Source organism: Oreochromis aureus, linkage group 23 (genome assembly GCF_013358895.1).
Source record: "Oreochromis aureus strain Israel breed Guangdong linkage group 23, ZZ_aureus, whole genome shotgun sequence".
In the NCBI taxonomy this organism is placed as follows: domain Eukaryota; kingdom Metazoa; phylum Chordata; class Actinopteri; order Cichliformes; family Cichlidae; genus Oreochromis; species Oreochromis aureus.
In genome coordinates, this window is record NC_052963.1 from 17162658 (window position 1) to 17187025 (window position 24368).

Consider the following 24368-nt stretch of genomic DNA (forward strand, 5'->3'; position numbering starts at 1 on the left):
TTTTGGTCATATCGCACAGCCCTAGCACTGGCTATGAATTTCAGACAGATCAGGCCTTAACTAAATGAAAAAGTTATCAATCGTTCTTTACATTTTTTCTTATTACCCACAGCTACATTCACCTTTGTTCGGCCTAGGCTACTCACTAGGGCTGGGTATCGTCACTGATCTTTATAATCCATTAGATTCCGATTCACAAAGTCCTGATTCGATTCGATTAATTTTTGACTTAGACAGTCAGAAATATTATAATTCTGATCATTTATCAGTACTGACACTTGTGAGACTTCATCAGAGGTGTAAGCATCACAGCAGATGCCTTTGTGTCAAAGTAACGGAGGATAAAACGGAGAAAAATATGAAGCAGGCAGATAACCTTAAAAATATTCTGCAGTAGATCAAAAACTGAGGAAAACCATGAATCAGCATATGAACATTACCTGATGCTGCTGAAGTGAAGCAAAGCAAAGTTACAGAGATGTTATTAAAGACACAGCTAAGTGTTTTGCAATTTGGCATCATTTTAAAAAGTTTAAATTTCTTCGCTATTAAACAGAAATTAGGTCCTCTTGTTAGAGGTCATTTTTGGGGGGGAAAAAAACAAAAAAACAGCAGCACTGTACATGACTTGTGCGTAATTAGCGAATGAATAATGCAGAAAACAGAGATTTGAGACAGAAAACTGTTCTTGAAGCACATTGAGAGAAAGCGCTGTGCAGCAAGCAGCAACCTGCAGCTCAGAATATAGCGCAAAAAAAACCCCATGTAAACGCAGGGCGTGAACCCGACGCATCAGAATCTGTGAGCTGTCTGCTTTCAGCACCAATTGCGTGTTCGTGTACGTGCCGTCGGGTGAGAAAGCCGACATCTCACTAATTCTGATGCATCAGGTCCGCGCCCTGCATTTATGTCTTTTGTGTTATTCAAGCGTTATTCAAGCTACTCACCTCTCTCTATCCAGCTGCACTTTCAAACGTACACACGCGAAGGACTGCAAGAATATCTGGACCACGGCCAATCAGAGAGGTCCCGGCCCTGACTATGATTGGTTTAGACCATGATAAGGGCATAATGTGTCTGTTGTTGATAACGCGGAGACTTCAAGAGTTGCAGAGACCTTTTTTTTTTTTTTGTGTGTGTGTGTCTGTGTGTGTGTGTGTGTGTAATGAACAGCTGGTCTCACCCGTGCGACCTAGGATTTTTTTTTTTTGTCACACAATTGAGAAATTAAGTCGCATATGCGACTAAATTGGTCGCACTCTAAAGCCCTGGTGTTGGTCGCCCCGCTCTGCTTCCTCTCAAACCACACAATAAAAATGAGGTGGAAGTGCTAGTTACTCTCAGCTGGATGCTTTTATGAGGCAGAACATAGATAAAGGGAAGTAAAATACACTAGAGGGCATTTACGCTGCTGTTGGCGCAATTGGTTTCTCACTTTTCTACAGCATAAAGCCACTAAAGCCTAAAGACATCCTCTGCTTCACTTGTTTTGGCATTTATCTCCATTTCTCTCTTCCTATTCCTGTACATTCTTCAGATACAGAACAGTGCTGCTCCTCTAGATTTACAGAATATTTAACGGTCCACAATTTTTATTTTTAATGGTCCCTATCCTGCAGATTAAATTGATACTGCCTGACTTTTCAGCTCCCAGTGTTGAACAGAAAAGCCCTAACACTCAATTCTGAAGCTAGGAGACACAAACTGGGTGCGATACCAATCAAACTAAAGCAAGGTGTAAAACAAAACATTTTAGTTAACTGAAATATGAATTTAAACTAGGGCTAAGAGAAAAAGGTATTAAGTAACTGAAACAATACAGAGTGTAGGCGCGAGATGGTAACATGAAAAATGTAACTATTTAAAACTAAATACTTTTTAAACTACATGTAAATTGAAATAAGCAAACCCAGTGTGGGAACTAAATGAAAATAAAAATGGGAGAAAATATATTCAAATTAATTTAACCCCCCAAAAAGAAGCAAAACATTATATTTAGACTAATATATTTAACTAGGTGAACAACATAAACTCTGCATCATCTGCTACCACACTGTGGCAGCGCATCCACTCTTATGTAAGCTCCACAGGGTGTGGCAAACGATGTAGCCTACCACTGTTTTGCCTTCTGCTCGGAGCTGTACAAAAAGGTGGACAACAGTGTTGGTCCAGTTCTGCTTGTATTGAATGAAGAGAAGGGTGAAGCTGTTGCAAAGGTGCGTTGCTAAAGCGAGGGTTAAATTGAGCACTGCTTCCTGCTTGTTGTTTTGTGCAGCGTTTGGGACGTTACCTAATTAAGTCAGTCTCATAGCTTGATGCAGTTTCACAACAAGGTATCACTGCCAAAATTAAGAGGATTTTAATTTGCTATTAAAGTCCCTGAAACATCAGGTGCTTGTCAGTGTTACTACATTAGTTCTTATAGGCTGTAGTCTTCAGGGTCCAATATCTACAGTAACATACAGGTCAGACTTTTGTACAGGCCACATAGAGAAGCTTTAGAAGGACTTGGATGCATAATGAATGAGAGCAGCCCATATGCGATGTCATGACGTCAAGGTCTGCCACGATTGGCTGAGCCAAGTCTGTTGCGGCGCCAGCGATTGGCTGAAAGTAAAACTGCCTGAACATCAGTGAAGGCTTAACTCAGACCTTTTGTTCCAAGCGAGCATGCGTACACTGACCCCAGACCTGCGAGCACACAATGTACAGATATACAGCGTGAGCAGTAACGCTGGCCGTCTTGCATCGGTGCTTCAAGTCAAAAGTAATTGCACTGATTATTTCCGATACCGGCCAACTTCCAGCTGTTACTAGGATTAGTGGCACTGGCAGTTAAGGGAAGAAAAGATGATGTGACTTCCACCTAATGGGGTTAATAATTTCACTGCGTGCATCGAGTTGAATCCCACCAACAAACTCCCGAAGTGTGCCCTTTTTCCGCCATTTTGTGGCGCCCACGGCTCCTCGCCATCTTCACTCTTCAGGGTTGCCCTTTTCCCCTCTTTGTTCTCTACTTTTCTTCAGTTCAGTAGCCGATGCTGCTCTCTGTACTGCTGATGGACGATGGTGGCAACGACCAATCAGCTGTTTGTTGTTATTGTGGCCTTTGTTCAGACACTAGTGTAGACTTTGTATGTGCTTGTGTTTGCTGAAGTGTTTCTCCATCTTTTTTTTATTTTTTATTTTTTTTTATTTTGATAGTATGGAGGTACACGTGAGGCGTGCTGTAGCTGGGACCCACATTCAGGGCACGTATTCTACCACTGAGGAGAGGTGGCAGCATGGCTAAAGATGTGCACGTTCTCCGCGAAATGAGTTGAGTCTTTGCGGTGTGCGGGGAAGTGTCTAGTGTATTCAGGGCTTACCTCTCTTGTCATCAAAGACAGACTATTACAGGAAAGATGAAAGGGAGACGAGGTGTAGGGCAAAAGGGAGTGATTTAAAGGCAGCCAGGAGAGTGCTGATGGGGGGGGGGGTGTGGTCAAAAGTGGCTCATCCTATTGGATGGATCACCCTGATCTCTGCTGACAGTTTACATAACAACAGAAGAGGAGGTGACGTGACTCCTTACGCAGTGACATCACTGCCCACCCTCCTATGCTTTTGCTCCACATACCCAATCATCTCAGCCTCTACTTGTAATTCAGGCCTAGTTAGGAGGCAAATCAGGAGGACGTAACACACTAAGGTGCACTCCTGTTGTGTACGCGCACACACTCCTCTCCTAGTCTCCACTGCTGGTCAGACACCCCTATGTGGAGCTCCCACAGCTGAAGGGAGTGAGGAGGTCGGGCCCAAAGGACAGGGGTCAGGAGGACAGAGGAGGAGGTGCAGTGGTAGTGTTGGTGGCAGTGGTGTTTGTTTTTGGGGACACTTTGGTGGGGAAGCGGGTTTGCATCAATGAGAGACAAGGGGCTGGCCAGGGCAGGAGCAGCAGAGCAGGACAGGGACGGCATGGCCCTGAAGCTGCTCTTCTGGGAGCTGGAGAAGCATCTGAAGAGGTAACGATGGCTGTGGTTTTGTCACGTTGTCAGAGGACTTGTGGCAGCTAGGTGGGGTTAAATACAGGCAGATGGCAACGGGGCTGTGCGGTGAGGTGTCTGTGTGCTGTTGTTGATCTTGTGGTGCAGTTTCCAGTATAAACAAGCATCAGCGTGTGAATGCGTTTCCCACCTCTACCTGCAGCAAAGGCCGCTTAAACTCCAGCTGCCAATGTGTTCAGTGACAACGCGGTCTTGCTTCTATGTGTGCATGTTACCCTCGACTGTGAGAGCATGAGGGCGTGACTGGCTGTAGCTGCTTTGTCTTCAGTGTCATTTTTCCCTCCAGTCCAAACTGTCAGTGATAAGCACTGTGTTAAAGTCACTCTAACGAGCCACTCAACACGACCAGACCCCAATAAAATATTTGCATAACAATCTTTTTTAGTAGATAAATTACCCTACTTTTTATAGTTGGCGTGCAGCCCCCTCGCCTCCCCATTGTTTTCTTTTTATAAGCAGATATCACCGCAGCATGTGATGATACTCCTTTGGATGTGAAGTGTGCTAAAGGGGGGAAAGCAGAAGTAACTGGAGATGTCATTTTTCCACTTCTCTAAAATCACTCGATCCTATCAAAGTTCCTTCATCAGAGCCGCCAGTCAATGACGGAGCCAGAGGAAGTGAAACACAAAGATATTAGCAGGCCACAGGCCTTGTCGTCGTCCTCCCCCTCCGAGAGGTGTCTGATCTCCAACCCTCAACACTCCCTTGTTTAAACACGGCTACTTTTGTAATGAATATCCCAGCCAGGGACAGATATAACCCAACTAAGGTGCTTAAAAGGTGCAGATTGTTCCATGCTCTGATTACAGTCTCTTACATGCGTGCAGTCAGTCAATGAAAGCTCAAACCAAAAACCACAACACGAACGCCAGGACAGCAACGGCTTCTTTTTTTCGTGCTTTGTTTCCAGTAAATTTACTTCCTTTATTTTATGTCCACTCCTCCATACCGTAAAAATCACACGTTTAAATAATCTGATTGATCATTCAAGGAAAATATTGATCCTATTGGTGAGGTTTGTGCTTTTGTAGTGATCTGAAATATAATTATCACGGTAGGGTTTTTTTGTTTGTTTGTTTTTTAATTATTACTGCATAACATTTTAGTTTTCCAAGGTGGAATATTAAAAAAAGAAACTAAATATTTACATTTGAAATTGAGAAATTTCTATTTTGCTTAAAAAAAAAAAAAAAAAAAAAATCCATCATCATATATAGATGATGTATGAAGGGTTAATTTGAGAGTCATTGCCTTTTTTTTCCCCCACTAATTTTTTTCCACCAGTGCTGAAAGCAAATAATGGTTAATTAATTTATAATTTAAACAAGTAAATCTGGGGGCTGGGCAAAAATAAATAACTCCTTAATTAATGAGAGAAAAGATGTCAGCTTTGTAGTTTTCCTATGCCTCATTTAATGTTTTGTTTTACTCGTAGTAGTAGTAGTAGTAGTAGTAGTAGTGGTAGTATTACACAGTTGTAATTAACATGTTTCAGGTAGAGTTGCTTTATTAATTTAAACTGGAATAATATATATTTAATGCGATTACACATTATATTTCCCAATAATTACATAAAAAATGTGTTTAAAAAAAATCAAACCATCCAGTTGTTTAAATGAAATTAGAACGAAATTAATCAGAAAACTATGGAAGTTTATTTCCGCTACTGAAAAAAAACCTAAACAAATTAAAAAACAAAACAAAGAAATAAGTCAAATTTTTAAGACAGTGACCTGAAATCTTGACTTGGCTTTACAAAAAAAATAAAATCTGTGACAGCAACGAACTGCAAATTGCTGAATTTGGGTTAACACCCATTCGTTTCTGTTTAATGATTAACAGTTAAAGAAATTCAGTGCTGAGCTTTCCTCCAGCTGAATCGTTGTTCTGGCAAAAGAAGAGCAAGAGGGAGTTTATAAATAATCTGCAACAACGCCTCCTCGCTAACAAAGAAGAGAGGGTGGTCCAGTGTGACTGTACAGCAGAGTGCATCCACATATCAAACAGGCCTGGAGAGGAGAAAAAGCTGCTGCACTGTTTGGTATGAAACATGAAAACCACTCGGCAGACTTTCAGTGTTTGTGTTTATATTTATCTTTGACATCTGGCCAGTGCCGAGGTCGGCTTTTACCTGCTTTTAGGGTCAACTCCTGGTCAGTTTGATAACATTTGCTCAAAGCCCGTGGTAGGGCCAGTAATGCATTCAGATGTATGAGTGGCTTTAATACACAACTTACACCCAATAGGGGGCGACATTGTTTTACATAACAGCTTCTGAAGGTTTGCCATACCTGCATTACATTTTTATCCTGTGTATGATGTGAGAAAGCAAAAATAAGGCTTGTTGTGTCTGAACAGCTGCCCTATTGTGTGACCCTCTTTTAGCGGCGGCAAACATAAGGCTCCGGTGCAAGAATCTGCCCACTAGTGACTCCAATCTGGCCCACTGGTCAGTTTTGGAAAATGTGAAGGAGGAGCATAAATCTTGGATCTTTAACTGTATTTTTATCTTTTGCAGCTTTTACTACTGATAAAGACCTTCCTCATGGTCATTCATACTACACGAAAGCAAATAAAGTACATAAATAACAACTAAGTAGATAAACAAGTAGATGATGGAAATTTTTTGCTTTTTCTCTACACTTTTTTTTTCACTACATTTTTCATCTATTGTAAAAATGCATTGGTTTTTTCAGTTTTTTATTATTTTATGTATTTTATGATCACAGGACAGTCTGCACAATAAGCTAACAGAACCTTTACTGTCATTTTAAAATATGTATTTCCTTCAGTTTAAGCCAAGAGTCATGCTGACACACTTCTGCCATTAAATATAACAGTGTTTCTTTATCATGTAGAAAAACTAAGTCGAACTGGTCAAGTTACATTTCCTAAAATGATTTTGTGAACTTGGAAAACTAATGAAAATAAAAAAAAATATGGAGGAAATACTCGTTTTAGTATTTGTTAGTCTGTTTAAAAAAAACAAAGTGTTACAACTTGCCTGATTGACGAACATGATTAATGACAATTTGGATGTCTAATGCTTTACTGAGTCAACTGCTTTCAAGAAGTATGTTTTTATTGTAATATTTGTGCTGATTTTCCTAAAACTTACGTGGGACATATTTCTTCCATACAATAAGAAGTCATAATCAGTGAAATAAAGTGAAGTGAAATAAAAAAATAAAAGCTAATTAGAAAACACAACTGTAATAACTCTGAAGTGTGACAGATAAAACAGGGATGTTCTTGTTTTATTTAGTGAGCCACATACAGCCCAGTTTGATATCAATGGGAGCCGGACCAGTAAAAGTAAAAAAAAAAAAAGAACTGTCAGTGTACAAACATTCAATTACACATTTAATCTCCAAGATATCTCAATGTAAGATAAAGTAGTGCAGTTTAAACATCACGCCCCAGTTTATTAATATGATAAAGAAATTCTGCTGGAGTAAATGGGAGACATGAGTCAGCATGACTCTGGGCTTATATTGTATGATATGGGTAAAATTACAGAAAAGGTTGTGATGGACTATTTTTTTTAAATTATAAAACACAAGGTTTTTGTTTTAAAAGGACAGAAAAATGTCCCATCTACATTTCTACTGTAGATAGTGGGGGTGGGTGGGGGACAGTAATTTTCTGTCATTATGTTTTTTAATATATTAAGTAATTACTCTGTCGTAGCATGAATAGCCATGGGGGAGTTCTTTATCAGCAAGAGAAGCTGTAAAAAAACAAACAAAACAAAACAACAAACATTAAAAATCCAAATATGTATGTCCTACTTCACGTTATCCAAAACCATCCGGTAGGCCGTATTGGAGTCTTTGTCGGCCGATTCTGGGCCCCCGGGTCTCATGTTTGACACCCCCTGGGATAGCTAAAAAATATGTCGCATAAATTGTTATAAGCAGCTTCCTCTCCGCCAATCAGGCGCCAGCCAGCCGCATGTGTTATGCAAATGAGCTAACTCGTTCTCCAATCAGAGGGCTGCTGGAGCTATTTTCCCGCATGCATCAAGGAGAGAGGGAGCGGAGCTGCAGCCCGCCGCTTTCAGTCTTTGTGTGCTCTCTCCCGGCCGGTCGCCCGGAGAGCAGTGGCAGCACCCAGCTCTCAATAATGCGCTGTTTTTTCTACTTTTATACCGCCGGAGTCCCAGTTTGTACACACGATGCGTCGCCTGCGGGGCTTTTAATGGACGGGATAGCATGAGCTCCCAGTGCTACACGGTGGCGATGGACCTTGGCGTTTGTCAACTGAGGAATTTCTCGATTTCGTTTCTGTCCTCTGCGCTTGGGAAGGAGAGTGCATCAGTCAGGGTTGATAATAGGTAAATGTCAGCACTCTGTCTTTGAGGCTGTGAGCAGAAGATTAGAAGGGGGGAAGGTGCCTTTGCAGACTACTTAAAATCTCTCTCAGCGCTGTCTTTAAGGGGAGAAGGAGAAAAACAACAGCCGCAGTGGTCACAGCTAATGTTGCATCATCATCAAACAGGTTTTCCTCTCTCTGTCTTGCAGCTCCTCGGGTGCAAGTGTGGTGGCCATCGACAACAAGATCGAGCAAGCAATGGTAGGTGACACTTTGTACCCCTTTAAAAAAATGTATTTATTTTTAAACCATCTGCAGTATGCTTTCTGCAGTACTTGCAGCCCTGTGGTGTTATGTAACCCGAGCACCTACAGCGGTAAACTGTGCCCCTCCTGCCTTTTTATTTTCGCGTTTTCTTGCACTGCATGCAGTGTAGTGTGCACAGAGCACTGGAGACTGGAAAAAGCTTTTTAGAAATTAAGATGCAGATGCGTCAGAAGCTTTTTTCTTTTCTTTTTTTTTTTTTTGCGCGCTAGTGCACCTGCGGGTTTGCGGGGAAGCTTTCTGCTCTGTCGCGATTTGTACCGATGACCCTCGAGCTCTCTGGTAGCTCAGTTTGAGTCAGGCTCAGGTTCACACGCCCCCCCCCCCAATACATCTACATACGGCCCTTCTCTCTCTCTAGTTTCCAAGTGTTGCTAGGCAAGCAGGAGCCTCCCCTCCGCGCGGTATAAATAACTCGGCCGCTGATTGGCTCCTCCCACTCCGGTGCAGGAACATTTTGTTCCCTAGTTGCTACATATCAGGGCAGGGAGGAGGAAGAAGGAGGGTCCACCAAGGAGGGGATGCTCAGATTATTAAACCCAAATCCCCCTTCAGCTCTGTTCTGCCTTCATCATCACCGTCATCGTCGTCATGGGAATAATCTGTGAAGCTGTTTCTGCAGGAGTTCATGTCGCCCTTGTTTTCCTCATGCTGCTGAGACAGCTGGCACGAGCCCCTGCAAGACTCATGCTAATTTAGCCTTTGCTGTGTCACACATTTCCTCCAGCAGCTGCTTGTTTTTATTCTGCAAGAATTACTCCGATTAAATTAAAACACGGTTAAGTGCATTGTGCAAGCATGCCGAATAATTTCCAACCCTTTTGCTGATAAAAAGTCTGAAATATTGAACAAAACATGCATAAATATTTACCTCACAGTGATGTAAAGTGGAGGAAAATGGCATTTAGTCATATTGGAAATGCCAAATCCTGCAAATGTTTTCAATGTGTTTGCTTACAGATCTGGGGGGAAAATGAAATTGTGAAGCTGCGATTCACCAAAATAGCCACCCCAAGCCACTAAATGTCTCAATGTAAACACTTGTGCATTACTTACTCTTTCATTTAGTGCAAGTAATAACCTGAAGTACAGCTGCAGACTCGTGGCAGGTGAAAAAACTTTACATTTGTAGTCCACTCATGGGCTTCTTCTTTTAGTATGTTTTATAAAATGTCAACAAAAATGCAAAACCTGACTGAACCTGAAAATCTAAATGTAACCATTTAAAGCCTGAACTGTGAAATAATTGCCAGAAAATTTATTTGTTTACTGAACCTTCTGACAGTTTATTTTAACTAATTAAATATTAATTTACATATATGGATTTTAATTTGTCATATTTGCTACATCCTTTTTTTTTTGCAATCTATTGCTTCAAACTGTATTGTGCAACTTATTCAGTTTTTTGGGGGCGTGCACCTCTGACACATCCATATCACACTGATGTAGAAGTCTCAAACTGTGTGCAACACTGATTTTGAAAGGGGTTAAGAAGCCTCAAATAGTACAGTTTGAGATTTAATTTAGCTTAAAATGACCGTATTTGTTGCTAGCTGAGCTTTCTGTTGAACAACCAGCCAGTAAACATTCAATAATTTCACTTCTGACTGGAAATATAAAGTGGAAAGAAGCACATTTGTAATTGTTGTTGTTGTTGTTGTTGTGTAAGGAGCCCAGTGCCGCTGTATTATTTACTCATTCTTTATCCCCCACCCTCTTCCTCCAGGATCTGGTGAAGAGCCACCTGATGTACGCCGTGCGCGAGGAGGTGGAGGTGTTGAAGGAGCAGATCAAAGAGCTGATCGAGCGCAACACTCAGCTGGAGCAGGAGAACAATCTGCTCAAGACCCTGGCCAGCCCCGAGCAGATGGCTCAGTTCCAGGCTCAAGTCCAGACTGGCGGCTCCCCGACCGGCACCGCCCAACCTCCGGTCCCGGCTGGCCCCTCCACGCAAAGCTCCGGCCCATCTGCATAACCCAGACATTGGAGAGCCCCCTGACGATGAGAGACCGGGGGGATGGAAGAAAGAAGATGAGGAGGAGGAGGAGGAGGAGAAAGGAGTCTCGTCATACTGTGAACAGACTCTAGCATCAAGACTCTGCCAGTGTTTGGAGGAGCACACACTTGGACTCAGCCGGAGGATGAACCACTCTCTTTTGTTGCACATTTTATTTAACTGACTTTGGAGTCACACCGATGTGTAAGTGCGCGCGCGTGTATGTGTGTGCGTCTGTGTGCGCGTCTTTGCCTCGTTTCTGACTTTTAACCACCCGCTTAAGACAATCCTCGTTGTCATGCTGGTTGTCGTTGTAATCATCATCATCATCATCATCATCATGGTGACAACAACAATGCGGGGAAAGGGCCAGAGCTAACAGGAACCGACCATGCCACCATCTTCAGGGCCGCTTAAAAAAAAAAAAAAAAAAAAAAAAAAAAAAAAAAAAAGGAGGGCGGGAGGAGTTAACCAAGGGCCCGGCCAATCAAAGAAGCAGGATCTTGTCAGTGCCGTTGAATACGTCGCGGTGTGACCCCCTCCCTGCTGAAAACGTGTGCCATCGTCCCCCGCCCCGCCTTGCCTCACCCTGACTGTCCATCAGCGCACAGTGGGGGGTTTTGGGTTTTTTTTTGTTTGTTTGTTTGTTTGTTTTTTTTAATTCAACATCTTCCTGTTTTCCTGTCGCACTTTTTTTCCAAGCGGACTTTTAACGGATGACAGAAGATTCATATGACCCACCCTGAATCCGGGAAAGTCCCGGGTCTCTGAGGATCACCAGTCTTGACATTCTTGAAGGGGAGGATGGTCATAAAATCTATGAATTAAATATCAGCTGCTTCTCATTGTTCACTTTGAGAACTGAGTTTGAGGTCCACGTTGCCCACCCTTGACACCCCCTCCCTGTTCTTTCTCAGACAGCGCATTAAAGATTTATGCAGGGGATCAATGTTTTTTTTTTTTTGTTTTGTTTTTTTTGTTTTTTTTAAAGAGGCCTGGGAGAAGCTTGTTTTGTCTGTCCTATTAATTTTGTTTTGTTTTTGTTCTTGTTAATGTAATAATGTCCAAGTGATCTGTAAAAATAAATGGCAGGAAGGCAGTTCGATAGGACATGACTGTTTCTAGCTAGTGATCTTTGTATAGGTGAAAATTTTCCAGTTCAACTCTGCCAAGTGCCTGGTTTCCAACCATAGATACATATATAGAAGCCTTGTTTTTGTTGTTGTTGTTGTTGTTGTTCTACTCTTTTGTATATATATCTATGGTATGGCCAGGTTTTTCTCTGATCTACCTGTGATGTCATTACTCAGGGTGGCAACAGAAGAGGACCTTTTACCTCCACACTAAGATGCTGTCTCTCCTGTGGTGACACACGGCCTTGTACTGTATCTGCCGTCGCTTCAAACTCACTCGCTCAAATGATCTGGACTCTTTAACCATTTGGAGACGTGTGTAGTTTTTTGTTGTTTATTTTTTTTCTTTTAAATAAATCTTAGCATTATTTTTTGTTTTGTTTTTTTGTACAGCCAAGTGTTTGAGTTGCTCATAGTGCAACTGGAGCACTGAACACAATAACGAGACATCTGGCTTAAAAAAAAAAAAGAAAAGGAAAATGCCCAGCAGCAGAAGTATGTTGATGTTTTGTGCATGTTCCTCAGCCCATCACAAATGTGACGTTACAATTGCACTAGACAGTTGCACCTCAAATAAAAAAAGAAAAACATGACAAAAACTGGGAATGTTTTTTGGGGTTTTTTTGTCTGTTTGTTTTTTTTTAAGTCATAAATTTATCATATGTTTACATCTTTTCTCCTATGGAAGCTGAAAAATTATAGGTATTATAGATTTAATTAGAAAAACGGTCATTTATATTTATGGCTTCCCAGTTTACAACATGAATGGCTGGCTCTGCCAAAACTCCTTGCGCATGCGCAAATGGAGTCTACTACGTAAATATTTATATATTACACGGGTGTCTCATTGGTTCTATATGGCCGAGCCTCCCCAACAGAACCCTATGGTCGGCCCGCCCATCCGCCCGATTCACATGGACGTGCCCGCTAATTGCGAGAACGCGCAAAGGTGGAGTGAGCAGGAAAAATGTAGAACGACGGCTGAGGAGCCGAAGATGGATTTTGACACTGAAATACGTTACAACGGAGGTCCCGCCCCGTTTTTAGTGCATTATATTTAAACGGGTAAAATCAGCCGCTAGTTTCATTTTGCAGGGAAAGTTGAGACTTAAAAAAATGCTTGAACAGTATGAATGTGTAGTTTTGCGGGTAAAGATTAGCTGCTACCGTGCGTGATATATTTATGCAGAGCCAGAGATTTTAGAAGTAAGAAATCAGAAAAAGACGAACATAATTTCTCTTGTTCAATCAGGCCGTTGCATCCAAAGCCACACCCAGAATCATTAACGTGTACAGCTGTGCAGTAAAAGTGGTCATTAATATTTATGACGGCGCTTTACAATGAAAGTCAATAAAATCACCTGTATTATTTATTAAAATAGGAGCATGCTCTGTTGACTTGTACTAATGGTGAGCTGTATATTTATATTATGCAATTTAACTTATGTTAAGGTAAAGGTTTGATGGAAGGACATTAAAGTATAGGAAGTGCAAAACATAAGGTTAAAAGGAGCATCACTGAGAAGTATGTGTAACCAAATGTTGCTGTTTAAGTGGGGCTACACAGCATCTTTATTCCTTGTCTCCCTGGCCCACATCTTGAGACAATGTCCCACATTTTGACTGGGGCTCTGCAGAACATGCACGTCTCTACAGTCCATCTATGGCCATTTTCCTGAAAGGCTATAGATGGACTGTAGAGTGAAATGAAGATTATGCCCATCAATGAAAGTTACAAAGTGTGTGTCATAATTGGATAGAAATTGCTAAAATTAGTCAGATATGTCTCAAAAAAGCCAACTGAATCCCAAAAACTGTTACTAGACAGAAAAACATCTGAAATAACAGATAATACAGGAGTATATGAAGACTATCTCATGCTAACGTAAGAAGAATTTCTTTTTCTTACTACCAAACCGTACTAGCCATGCATGGGATATATGGAACATAAAAACACGTCTATACTATGATATTCAATTCTATACAATAGCATTCCATTTAGTGCTCATTTTAACCATCAAATCTACAAATATATACGATTGTGGGATTTGCATGAAACATTTGTATATGCCATATAGATGTTGGCACTCACGGTGCCCTAGACAATGTTTATGCAAAGCTTCATCAAGATTGGAAAGAAAAGAAAAGTTGCATTTAAATATAAAACATCTGGCTACCTCCCAGCATTGTTAACGTGTCACACTTTGTCCCACACAAACACTGTGTTTAGTTTGTTGGGTTCTGGTCCCCCTAACGAGAGGTTTACTGGTTGAACTGTAATATTTTAGTTTTTCCAGCACTTATATTTAAACTTTTTTTTTTTAATTATTTGGTTCACTTCACAATCTAAGCAAACACCATCCGTTCATGAAGGACATGAGTTGTGGCAGAAAGCTCGAGAATACCGATGCTTAACCACGTCGCAGTGACTGACGTTTAATTTCAAAGCCTCATTTGAATCTCACAGTGGAGCAGCTCACTGAGCCTGCATGATATTTTTAGCAGCTTTTTCTAGGCTTCACTCTGCCTCCTGTGCTGGAGCCGACTCAATTTTCTCTGACTGCAGGGAGTGTAAAAGTCAACTTTTTGGTTTTTTTTTCAGTTATGTAACTTAAAAACAACCTGCCTTGTGTGATATTCAATCAAATTAAACTGTTGGAGCTCATAATTTTATGGCCTAAGTATAAAAAACAACAACACCTGAGTACGACGGAGTACATCACTTTGGGGAGTCCTGGGTTAAAATCTAATCAGTAGTGGTCTTTGATCTAACATATACGTAACTAAAGGCTTCTGACCTGACCTCCTCAGATCAGTCTGATCTTAGATCCTGACCTCGTCATGACCATCTCTGGTGGATCAGACACAGAGTGGAGGCAGAGCTTCTGCTCCTGTGTCCAGATGGCACTTTCGCAAATCCCATTTCATTGACAAAAGGTGTTTTCTTCAGGCAGGCCAAACCCTGAGCACAGGATGTACAGCAAGCCTGAGGGATAACATGCAGATTAATCTCCTCATCTAGTCTCCCATCTATTTTTGGTGATGTTCCGAGGTAGATACGGAGGGCACTTACTCACTTTTTTGTGGTTGTTGTCATCTCTAGGCAGTATTTACTGACAGGTACATATAAGCTAAAACTAATTCTCTCTGTATTCATGGCCTACTGTTTCCAGACATGCAAAGACCATTCTGCCCCACAAACGACCCCTGAAATCCTCTTTACACCCCCACGAGTGGACCTCCCTCTGTGTTGTTGATGTATTCCTTATTGCTGAGAAAGCAGGTGTCCTGCTGGTTAAACCCTCAATGTCCAGACTGGCAGTAGGGCTCCACCTCCTCTAGACTTACCATTAAGACTCTATGTAGGGATTAGCTCATCCAGAGTCCAGAATCAGAAATACACCTTGTGTTTGTACACACAATGAGAAAACATGTTAACATGGTGACTGTGAAACCCCAAATATATAAGTTTTAAACCAGATTTTAGCTGAGCTACGATAAAAATCCAAAGTACATCATCTATCTATCTATTTATCTATCTATTTATCTATCTATCTATCTATCTATCTATCTATCTATCTATCTATCTATCTATCTATCTATCTATCTATCTATCTATCTATCTATCTATCTATCTATCTATCTATCTATCTATCTATCTATCTATCTATCTATCTTATTCATTCAGCACAGGAAGGCACTCAGGCTTTCTTGTTATTTCTTTAAGTAGTCTTCAGGAATAGTTCTCCAGGCTTCTTGAAGGACATTCAAAGCTCTTCTTTGGATGTTTACGCCTTCTGTTCTCTGTCAACATGATTCCACACTGCTTCAATAATGGTGAGGTCGGGCTCTGGGGAGGCCAATACATGACTGATAGTGCTCCACTGTGTGTTTTTCTGTCCAGGTATGATTTTACTCCATTGGCAGTGTATTTTTTTGTGTTCATAATTCATCAGTTTTGAAACGACTGGCTGAAATGTAACCTCAAACCATGACAGAGCCTCCACCATGTTTCACAGATGGCTGTAGACGCCCAATGTTGTACCTATCCTGACCTCTTACGTACATACCTACGATGTTTCGAACCAAAAATCAGTCCATCAGACCTGTTGCCACTGATTTTTAGTCCAGTTTTTGTGTAATTTTGTATACCTCAGCCTTTTCTCACTGCTTTGTTTCCTTAAGCGTGGCTTCTTGATAGTCACCCTTCCGCTGAGGCCATTTCTATTAAGGCTGTATTGCTATGAGGTTCAGCCTGTCTAAGACGTTTGGCAAGTGAACTCCTAGAATTTTACTAGTTTGTTGATTGACATTAATTAGAAGGTACGTGTCCGTCTATAGTGAAATTTACTAGTTTCAGTGGATAAATTAGCAGCCAGCTCTCTCAAAAAACACCAGCATGCCAATGACATTAAACCCCACGTCAAGACAGCAAAGCAGTGGGTGACGTCATGGTGGCAAACACAGACACAGCAGGACACATGTGCCCTCAATCAGCACTCATACTCAATCAGAGTCAGCTGCTGTCACAGGCAACCCATGAGGACATCCCTGCACAGATCTGAACATCAACTGACACACAAAGGGCGAGCCCGTTGATGCACCATGTGATGCCAATAAGAGAAACGCTCCAAACTCGTCGGTAGACGTTCCTGTGGAATGACTGTGACTCTCGCTGTAGTTTGTTAGCTGCTGCTGTATGTGGGTCATGTCAGTGTGTTTGGGTAGCAGCTGAGGGGAGGTGTGAACACGCTGCTGCTGCTGTGCCTAAATAGAGCGTGACAGACGAGGAAAAAGTCAGCTAGAAGAGAGATTACAAATTATAGGGAGTGCACCTCTGATACATACAGAATAAAGTCTGTCAGATGATGATTAGTGCTCTGGAGGAGGTGTTCTGATTGGTACGCAAATGCTGCAAAGGCATCAGTGTGGTTATCTCTGTGACCTCTGAAAAACATTCCCATGCATGCCTTCATATGGTGATCACACGTGGGCGTCTATCACTTTTTATGTGAACAATCGCGTGCAAAAAATAAGCCTCGTTCTGACTTTTTAGCTTTGTTTACTGCGTGCATGCTTTCCACATGCTGCTTATTGAATCAGTGGCTCATAAACAAGATACATCTACAAAAAGCACCGCTAGTAATACTTTGTGTGATTAAATACAAATGAAAGATTCTGCCACTAAATGCTCTCCAATGTTTAGCAAAAAAGGAGAAGAAATAAATGGAGAGAAGCTACACAAGTCAGGTATTTTAAGCCTCAAAACGCAGTTGGGGATGAGCATATCATTCTGCTTTAAGAAAAGTTATGCCCTATTGTACTCAACATGCAGCGCGCTTTGAAAAGAGGAGTCGGGTTTCCTGCTGTTGTCCAGTGGTCCAAGATTATTATTTTTACTTCATGCCTCATATTTTCCGTTGACCAAAAGCAATGTCAGTGACCTTGAAGCAGTAATAAGACAGTGAAACATTCATCTTCATCCTAAAGCACACAAAATAACACGCTTAAGTCAGCTTAAACCCAGCTGCTGCCTTAACCTGAATTATTTAGGCCCTTAAATTAACGAGGGACATTGCAGTAGATGTTCATGGTGGTCAGTACGTGTCCATGTGTCCTCATTTGTCCTCCATCCAAAGTCACATTTCTCAGAGGCACGTGCCCCCACCGCTGTGCCATGGGCCTTCTGAAATTTCAAAACAAACAGCAGACGGAAGCGTGGAGAGAGCGGCACGTAGCCTGCGCCCCCACTGGCGAGAGAAGGGTGGATTATGGGGATTATGGCTCTATGTTATCCTCCACTTTTCCTCCCCTTAGCACCTTCACCGCTCCCCGGAAGATGTCAAAACAGGAAACGTCTCCATCTTAAAAGCGTCCAGTCGCCATAACTGGGCAATTTGGTCATCTTTTCCCTTTTTTCTTTCTTCTAAATTTAAAATGAGATTTTATTCACACAGCAGACACAGATAATGATTTTTGTCTGTTGTCTGTCTGAAGTTTCTCTCAGCTATGCTGAACTGGTTCGACTGGTTCTCTGAGCATCTTTCATTTTTTCACCGTGTCACTGTGGAAAAGCATTTCTGGCATGTGCTGCTGGAAGATTTGCAATGACAATAAAAGAAACCACACAAGGGCAGGGCTGAGCTTTTAAAATTCATAAAATGTACACAGCCCTTGTGTTATTTAAATGAACACCTAAATTTATCCGCCTTTTTCCCTCTAACTCTGGGAATCTTTGTTCGCCTGCTCATATTTTCTCAAGCAGACTGAATCTAAATCAGTGTCACATGCTTTTCAAAACAAACTTTATTCTCCTGTCTATGTGCTGTAACTTCAAATGACACTTGGATTCTTCTTAAGTGCACTTCACTTTAATTATGTTTGCTTTGGCCGCTGTGCTTTTGCCTAGTGTGAGTGTGTGTGTGTGTGTTGTCTGTGCAACCAGACAGTCATTACACCACTGCTAACCTGACACAGCAGGACAGACAACAACAGGCCCAGCAGAGGTACGTTCACTTAAAGAGCTTTCCTCTTAATCAGGTTGTTTATGGCACAAACTGATCCAGTTTCTGAGAAGGATGCTTGAAAGACTTTCAGTTTATGAGCCATAAAGTGGAGTACAGAGCCGGTGTCTGGTAGGTTAGCCAAATAAAATTAATAAAATGAGAGTGGTTGAAAACTGTAACTAAATATAAGCTACCGTCACACAATAAAACACACGCACAGACGCATAGAACAAGAGAAACAGAGGCCACATATTGGCGTCACACTTACAAACACAATTCAACAACAGTTTGACCACCAGAGCCAATTTGTGTCAGTACTTTGTCTGACCTACTTAACTCCATAACTCACCAAACTAAATAAGTTCTTGGCTGTCCACTCATACTAGTACCCTTCAATATGTCTGTAGATTCCCTTGATAATAGCTAGCATTGGTAACCCACAATCCAAACAAACATAGCTTAACAAGCAAAACTACTATCGAACTGCAAGCCATTAACAATTATTATAAGTGTTAGTTACAATTATTATAATTAGCATTTAAAGTCTCTGAGAAGTAAACTTTTCAGAGAAGTATTCAGGGGTATTAAGATGTATAGAATTTTTTTTAATTCATTCTTTTCAAAGTTAAAAAAGTGTAAAGTATTGATTAAGTGGTGTTTATCTGCACTAATGGATGCAACACATATTAGCATATCCAGCTCAAGTTACTCACAGTGGTACTCACAGTGGTATTAACACAGCGTGACTTGTAATGAACACATTATTAATTAAATTAGCCTGGAAAATTACAGGTTATGTTAAAAAGCTGTGTTCATGACAAATATTAGTATAGTCTTACAGGTATTTACCAACGTCATTAAGTCTCTTGCCTATGTGAGAAGATGTTACTATAAAATATGCAGCTATAGTTTATTCTGCAAAAGTCCTAAAAGGCCTCTTTCCTCTGTATTTTACCTCCAAGCAACCTGACTTTCTTGACATTTTTAAAGTGCTTTTGAGCAATAGTTCTTCAGGCTTTCTGAAGGTTTTTCAATGTTTTTCTTTAGACACTGGCTGCTTTTTCATTTATTTTCAGTCCAGTTTTGTTTTTGTGTTAATCCCCTTAACACTGACCCATAAATTAACATAAAAAGGCACCTATCTCAAGGGATGAACCGGTGTTGTGCCCACATAACAGACAACTTGGCAAAGAACCGATTTTAAATTATAACTTTAGGCACTTTGTTACAAAAACACATCATTTGTTCCCATTTCTTTAGTTGAATCTATGAAAAAATGCCAACAATAACAAAATTTGACAGACATAAAATAGTTATTTTGCACCAACAAGGCTCTTTCCAAACAGAAGGACAGACTTCAGAGTGGACCTGCTCCCTGCTCGAGTCAAACCCTTCAAAGAAAAAGTGTTTAGAAGTTTTAGCCAAGAAAGAAAAAACTTGTATTGTTTCATTACAGAAAACTTAAAATCTGTATGTGCATTGTGCCCTTAAAAAATTTAAGGAAACTGGAAAGGTGGGCGGCCAAAGAAGTGGCAGGCCTTAAAACTATCCTTAAGAAAAAGAAAAAAATCCAGCATAGACCTGACACGGGACCTGACAGATGTATCTGGACATTTAGTTGATCAATTTATTGTTATTCCTGGAGAACTATTCCTGAAGACATAAATTACAACAAAGCTTGTCTAAGAGAATTGAGACTGTGCTGAAGAATAAAGATGGTCATACCAAATATTAACTTTCAAGCTTGTTAGAATTGTACAAACACATTTCTATAAATCACTGGCCTTATTTCCCATTTGCTAGGCAAAATATAAAGACACAAGGGGGTAGCTTAAGATATTTGCACAATAAAAGTGGGAAATCTACCACTATGAACACTAAACTGCTTAAATGCCATATAAAAACAATGATCGTGCAGGTTAGCACAAACATACTTCCTTTGCACAGTAGCATCAATAGCAACTGATTTCCAGCTAAACTCTTTTGCACATTCAAGTGCAGACAGTTCTGAGATGTCTGGCCGACAATGTGCTGAGCAGCAAAAATCAGAGGGCATGCATGGCTGTCACAATGCCACTGTGAGCATTAAATGTGTCCTTCCTCTGCTGCCACATGGAAACTAAGCACTCAGACTTCAGACCACAGGAAACAGAAGTCTTGACCTTGTGTGACTCACTAATGTGACCTAAAACCACAGCGATCTCATAAATAGCCACGACCCCCAGCTGGTGTCGCAAATGTTTCTCTTTGGCACGGAGGACCAATGTGAATGTGACCTGATTGATACAATCCAGAGTTTTTGCATGTAAATTATCGTTGTTGAGTAAGCTAGACTCTTTCCTTCATGCAAATTCCCCACTGCGGGTGTGTTTGAGCAGGTGTGCACCAAATGGTGGACAAAGCCTGAGGCCTCTCAAGAAAGATCCACTAAAAGCCATGCAAGCCTGACCCTAGATCAGCCCAGATACTGGACCCTTTTTGTAAATGGGTAAATAAGCAGCTGGTTGACATGTGCCTGTCTGGATCGTGCAAAGCTCCTTGCAGAAACTCACAAATCCTCGTTTTTGTTTGTGGAGACGCAGCCTGGGTGTGCACAGTGTGAAGATCATTTGAGAGAGCAAAGTCACTTCACCAGAAAGCATATTTATTCTGAGTTCATCCTTCAAGCGAGCATTCCTCTGCAGCTCGTATTTCTGTCACAGGACTGCAGCGAGGCATTTTGCTTACGCTCCAAACAGACAGCAATTTAACTGAGATAGATCGAGCTGATGTGGGTCAGTCTAAATATCGTTCTTGGCCTCAGAAAAAGCATTCAACCACACACACATACACACACACTGAGTTCAGCCTTTATCATTGCAGTGTTTCCTGTTTTTTTCCTGTTCCCCAGACAGAGGAAGAGAAATCAGTGCTCTTCTTTTTTCTTCCTCACGCCGTACTTCGCGTCTCACCTCACACCATTTCCACATCCATCGTCTTTTTCCATCAACAGCGGAAAGACACACAAAACCTTATCAACACATCTGTAAAGTTCCTCTCAAGCTTCCTATGCTGGACTTTTCTCTGTCTATAATCAATCTGCATCTCTGATGATGGCAGCACTTTCTCTACAGTCCCGTTTATAAATAAGACTTGGTGACTTTCACAGTCCTTTTCCTTTTTAATCCTTAAAGTGTGAGAGTGTGCTTAAAGGCCTTCATGCAAATTTAACAGAATAAACACTATATACATATTATATTTTCAAAAAGAAAGCTAAATAATTTTATACACTTAATTTAAATAGACAATGTTATAGTTTTTTTTTTTTAATTCTTCTCTCCTATGATGTGTGTGTCCTGCTCACGTTTTCAGTGTGGCTCCAGGCAGCAGCATGCGACACGTGGAGCCAGCATCAGCAGGAAGAACCTACAGACGGAGGCAAAACAAAGAGAAGAGCTCAGACACAGCCGAGTGGAGCTTAACTTGAGATGAGATTGAAAGCATACCATCTCTACTGACACACACTGTCCATCTTCTTTAATTGGACACATGAGCAGCAGGCATGTGATACCTCCACACGTCATGTCTCGATGTTCTGCAGTTATATGTAACTCAGTTAGCATTACACTGTTAATCATGCCCTGCAATCGGTGTGTTGCAAACTATAGTGCATTAATTTGAAGCCAATCAAAAAGCATGTGACCTTCAGGTGGATCCTACCAGCTGATCCTAATTTACCATCATCAGCTGATAGGAAGCAACTGGCACGAACACTTTCCATTTCGTGGTCCCGTTCAAAGACTAGTTTATTGCATGCATGGCTTTTTGGTATGCTGCCAATCACCAGTAGGCTGTGTGCACATGAAAAATACCATCAGATTCAAGTAATATAAGTGAAAAGATTTCTGAAATGCTTGAGATATTACTGCTGTCAGGGTCAAACGCCTGCTTGACGATCTACATGAGAACTCTGTGTGAAGGTGAGACACACAACGTCTTATTTTAACTTGTTGAGTTAGAGTCATATACCGGGGGGTTAATCTGTGAAATCCTGCAAGAAAGCACTGATATGCAGGGCAGTGCTGAAAGAGCATTAAGGTTATTACATATGAAAAATCAACCATTTCTGAAAAAAGCTAGCACATGTCCCCCTCACTCCCCTACTGATTATTTTTATTGTAAAATAACTTGAACATATTTAAAGAAGGAGTCCAAGATTTTACCTACACAGTCAGACCGTCAGACCGTGTAATGCATAAAAACACAAGTACTACATCTCAGACTCAACAGGCCTCAGTTAGCAGGTTAAATATTTAAGAGTACAATTAGAAAAAGACAGAATAGGTTTGGCTTGCTTAGAAGGGTTGCCAGGAGAAAACCTCTTTTCTCTAAAAAGGTTTTATCGCCACTTTGGTCTTCTAGAACAAGAAGACCAAAGTGGAGATGTCTGGCTATAATACACAGCAGCACATAAGACCTTATACCAACTGTCAAGCACGGTGGTGGAGGCGTGATGGTTTGGGTTAGTTTTATAGCCACGGGACCTGGACACTTTGCAGTTATTGAGTTGACCATGAACTCCTCAAAAGCGAGGACGTTTGTCTGACAACAAAAGCTTGGCCATAATTGGGTCAAGTGCAGCTGCAAATTTACAACAGAATGGCTGAAAAAGAAAAGAATCAAGGTGTTGCAATGGTCCAGTCAAAGTCCAGACCTCAACCTGACTGAAATGCTGTTGCAGGACCTTACGAGAGCTGTGCATGAATTCAAACTCAGTGAACCGAGGCAACACTAAGAAGAGCCGCCCCGAATTTCTCTAAAATGATGTCTGAGACTGTTGTTAGTTTTACATGGGGCTGCATAGTCCTTCACATTACTGCATATTGTTCTGTTGCATTCTAAGATCCTTTTTAAATACTGAAGTTAACACAACCGGCCAAATGTTGCTATGCAAAAAATGGGGGTATTAATAAGAGAAAAGGACAAAATATAAGACTGGGTATGTTGAGCAAGTTAAATAGTTCTGCCTTTAAAAAGAAATGAAAACATTCCTGCAGTTGCAGTTATTACTTAAAAAATGTTTAAATAAGAAAAATAAATTATAAAACACTAACAAGTTTCATAGTCTGTGGTTCCTCAGCTGTTTTCATGAAAACCAAAAAATTCGAAGAATCTTTTTAAAAAAAAACAAAACAACACACCCACAATATACACAATCCTGCTCTGTTCAGTCCTGTTCTTCTTTGGTATGATTTTATTGAGCTAATATGAACACAGCCATTATGTTCAAAGTAAACCAACCTTTGAGAGGAAGTGGGAGGAAGTGTTTGTTTTGTAGTTTGAATTTAGGCCGACCTCTGACCCACTACATGGCGTCAGAGCAGCAAGCTACAGCAAAGGTGGATTCTTCTTGATATCTGGAAGAGGAGTAAACACTATCAGGTGACTCTTAGAGATGCATTTTGGTTTAAATTAATCTGAGGGTAAAATTAACCAAGTCATCCACTGGGTTGGTTTATTTAAATATGCAGACATGGAGGGACAAGTAAATCCTGCATTTGGAAACGGATGAAATGAGCTACATGTTTGCCAGCAGTCTTCGCAGAAACTTCACAAACTCAAACTTAATGATCTTTTTTTCTTTTTAAGCCACTAAAAACTCAACTAAACTTTACACTTGGCACAATGCAGGCAGACAAGTACCGCTGTTCCGCCAACCCCTGAACCCTCACCAGTCCATTGGATTCCCAGACGGAAAAGTGTGACACCAGAAAGCACCGCTGTCTCCACTGCTCTAGAGTCCAGTGATGGCGTGCTTTGCACCTCTGCATCCAACACTTTGCATTGTGCTTGGTGAAGTAAGGCTTGGACACAGCTGCTCAGCCATGGAAACACTTTCCATGAAGCTCTCTATGCACTGTTCTTGAGTTAATCTGAAGGCCACATGGAGGTCTGTAGCAACTCTCTTCGCACTATGTTCCTCAGTATCCGATAACCCCACTCTGTGATTTTACATGACCTACTACTTCATGGGTGAGTTGCTGTCATTCCCTATTGCTTCCACTTT

At 41.1% G+C, this 24368-nt stretch overlaps 1 protein-coding gene across 2 annotated transcripts in view; it reads left to right on the forward strand.

The window, feature by feature from the left end:
* Positions 1–12415, forward strand: part of LOC116327085 (TSC22 domain family protein 1-like) — a 28896-nt gene extending 16481 nt beyond the window's left edge. Inside the window, exons 1-3 of one of the 2 annotated variants that reach the window (XM_031748558.2) lie at positions 8057–8385; positions 8573–8624; positions 10414–12415. In XM_031748558.2, coding sequence (XP_031604418.1) covers positions 8264–8385; positions 8573–8624; positions 10414–10662 — 423 coding nt within the window. In that variant the 5' untranslated portion in view covers positions 8057–8263 and the 3' untranslated portion in view covers positions 10663–12415. Of the gene's footprint in view, positions 1–8056; positions 8386–8572; positions 8625–10413 lie in introns of those variants that run through there. The other variant, XM_031748556.2, reaches the window with a different exon arrangement.
* Positions 12416–24368: the final 11953 nt, after the last annotated feature.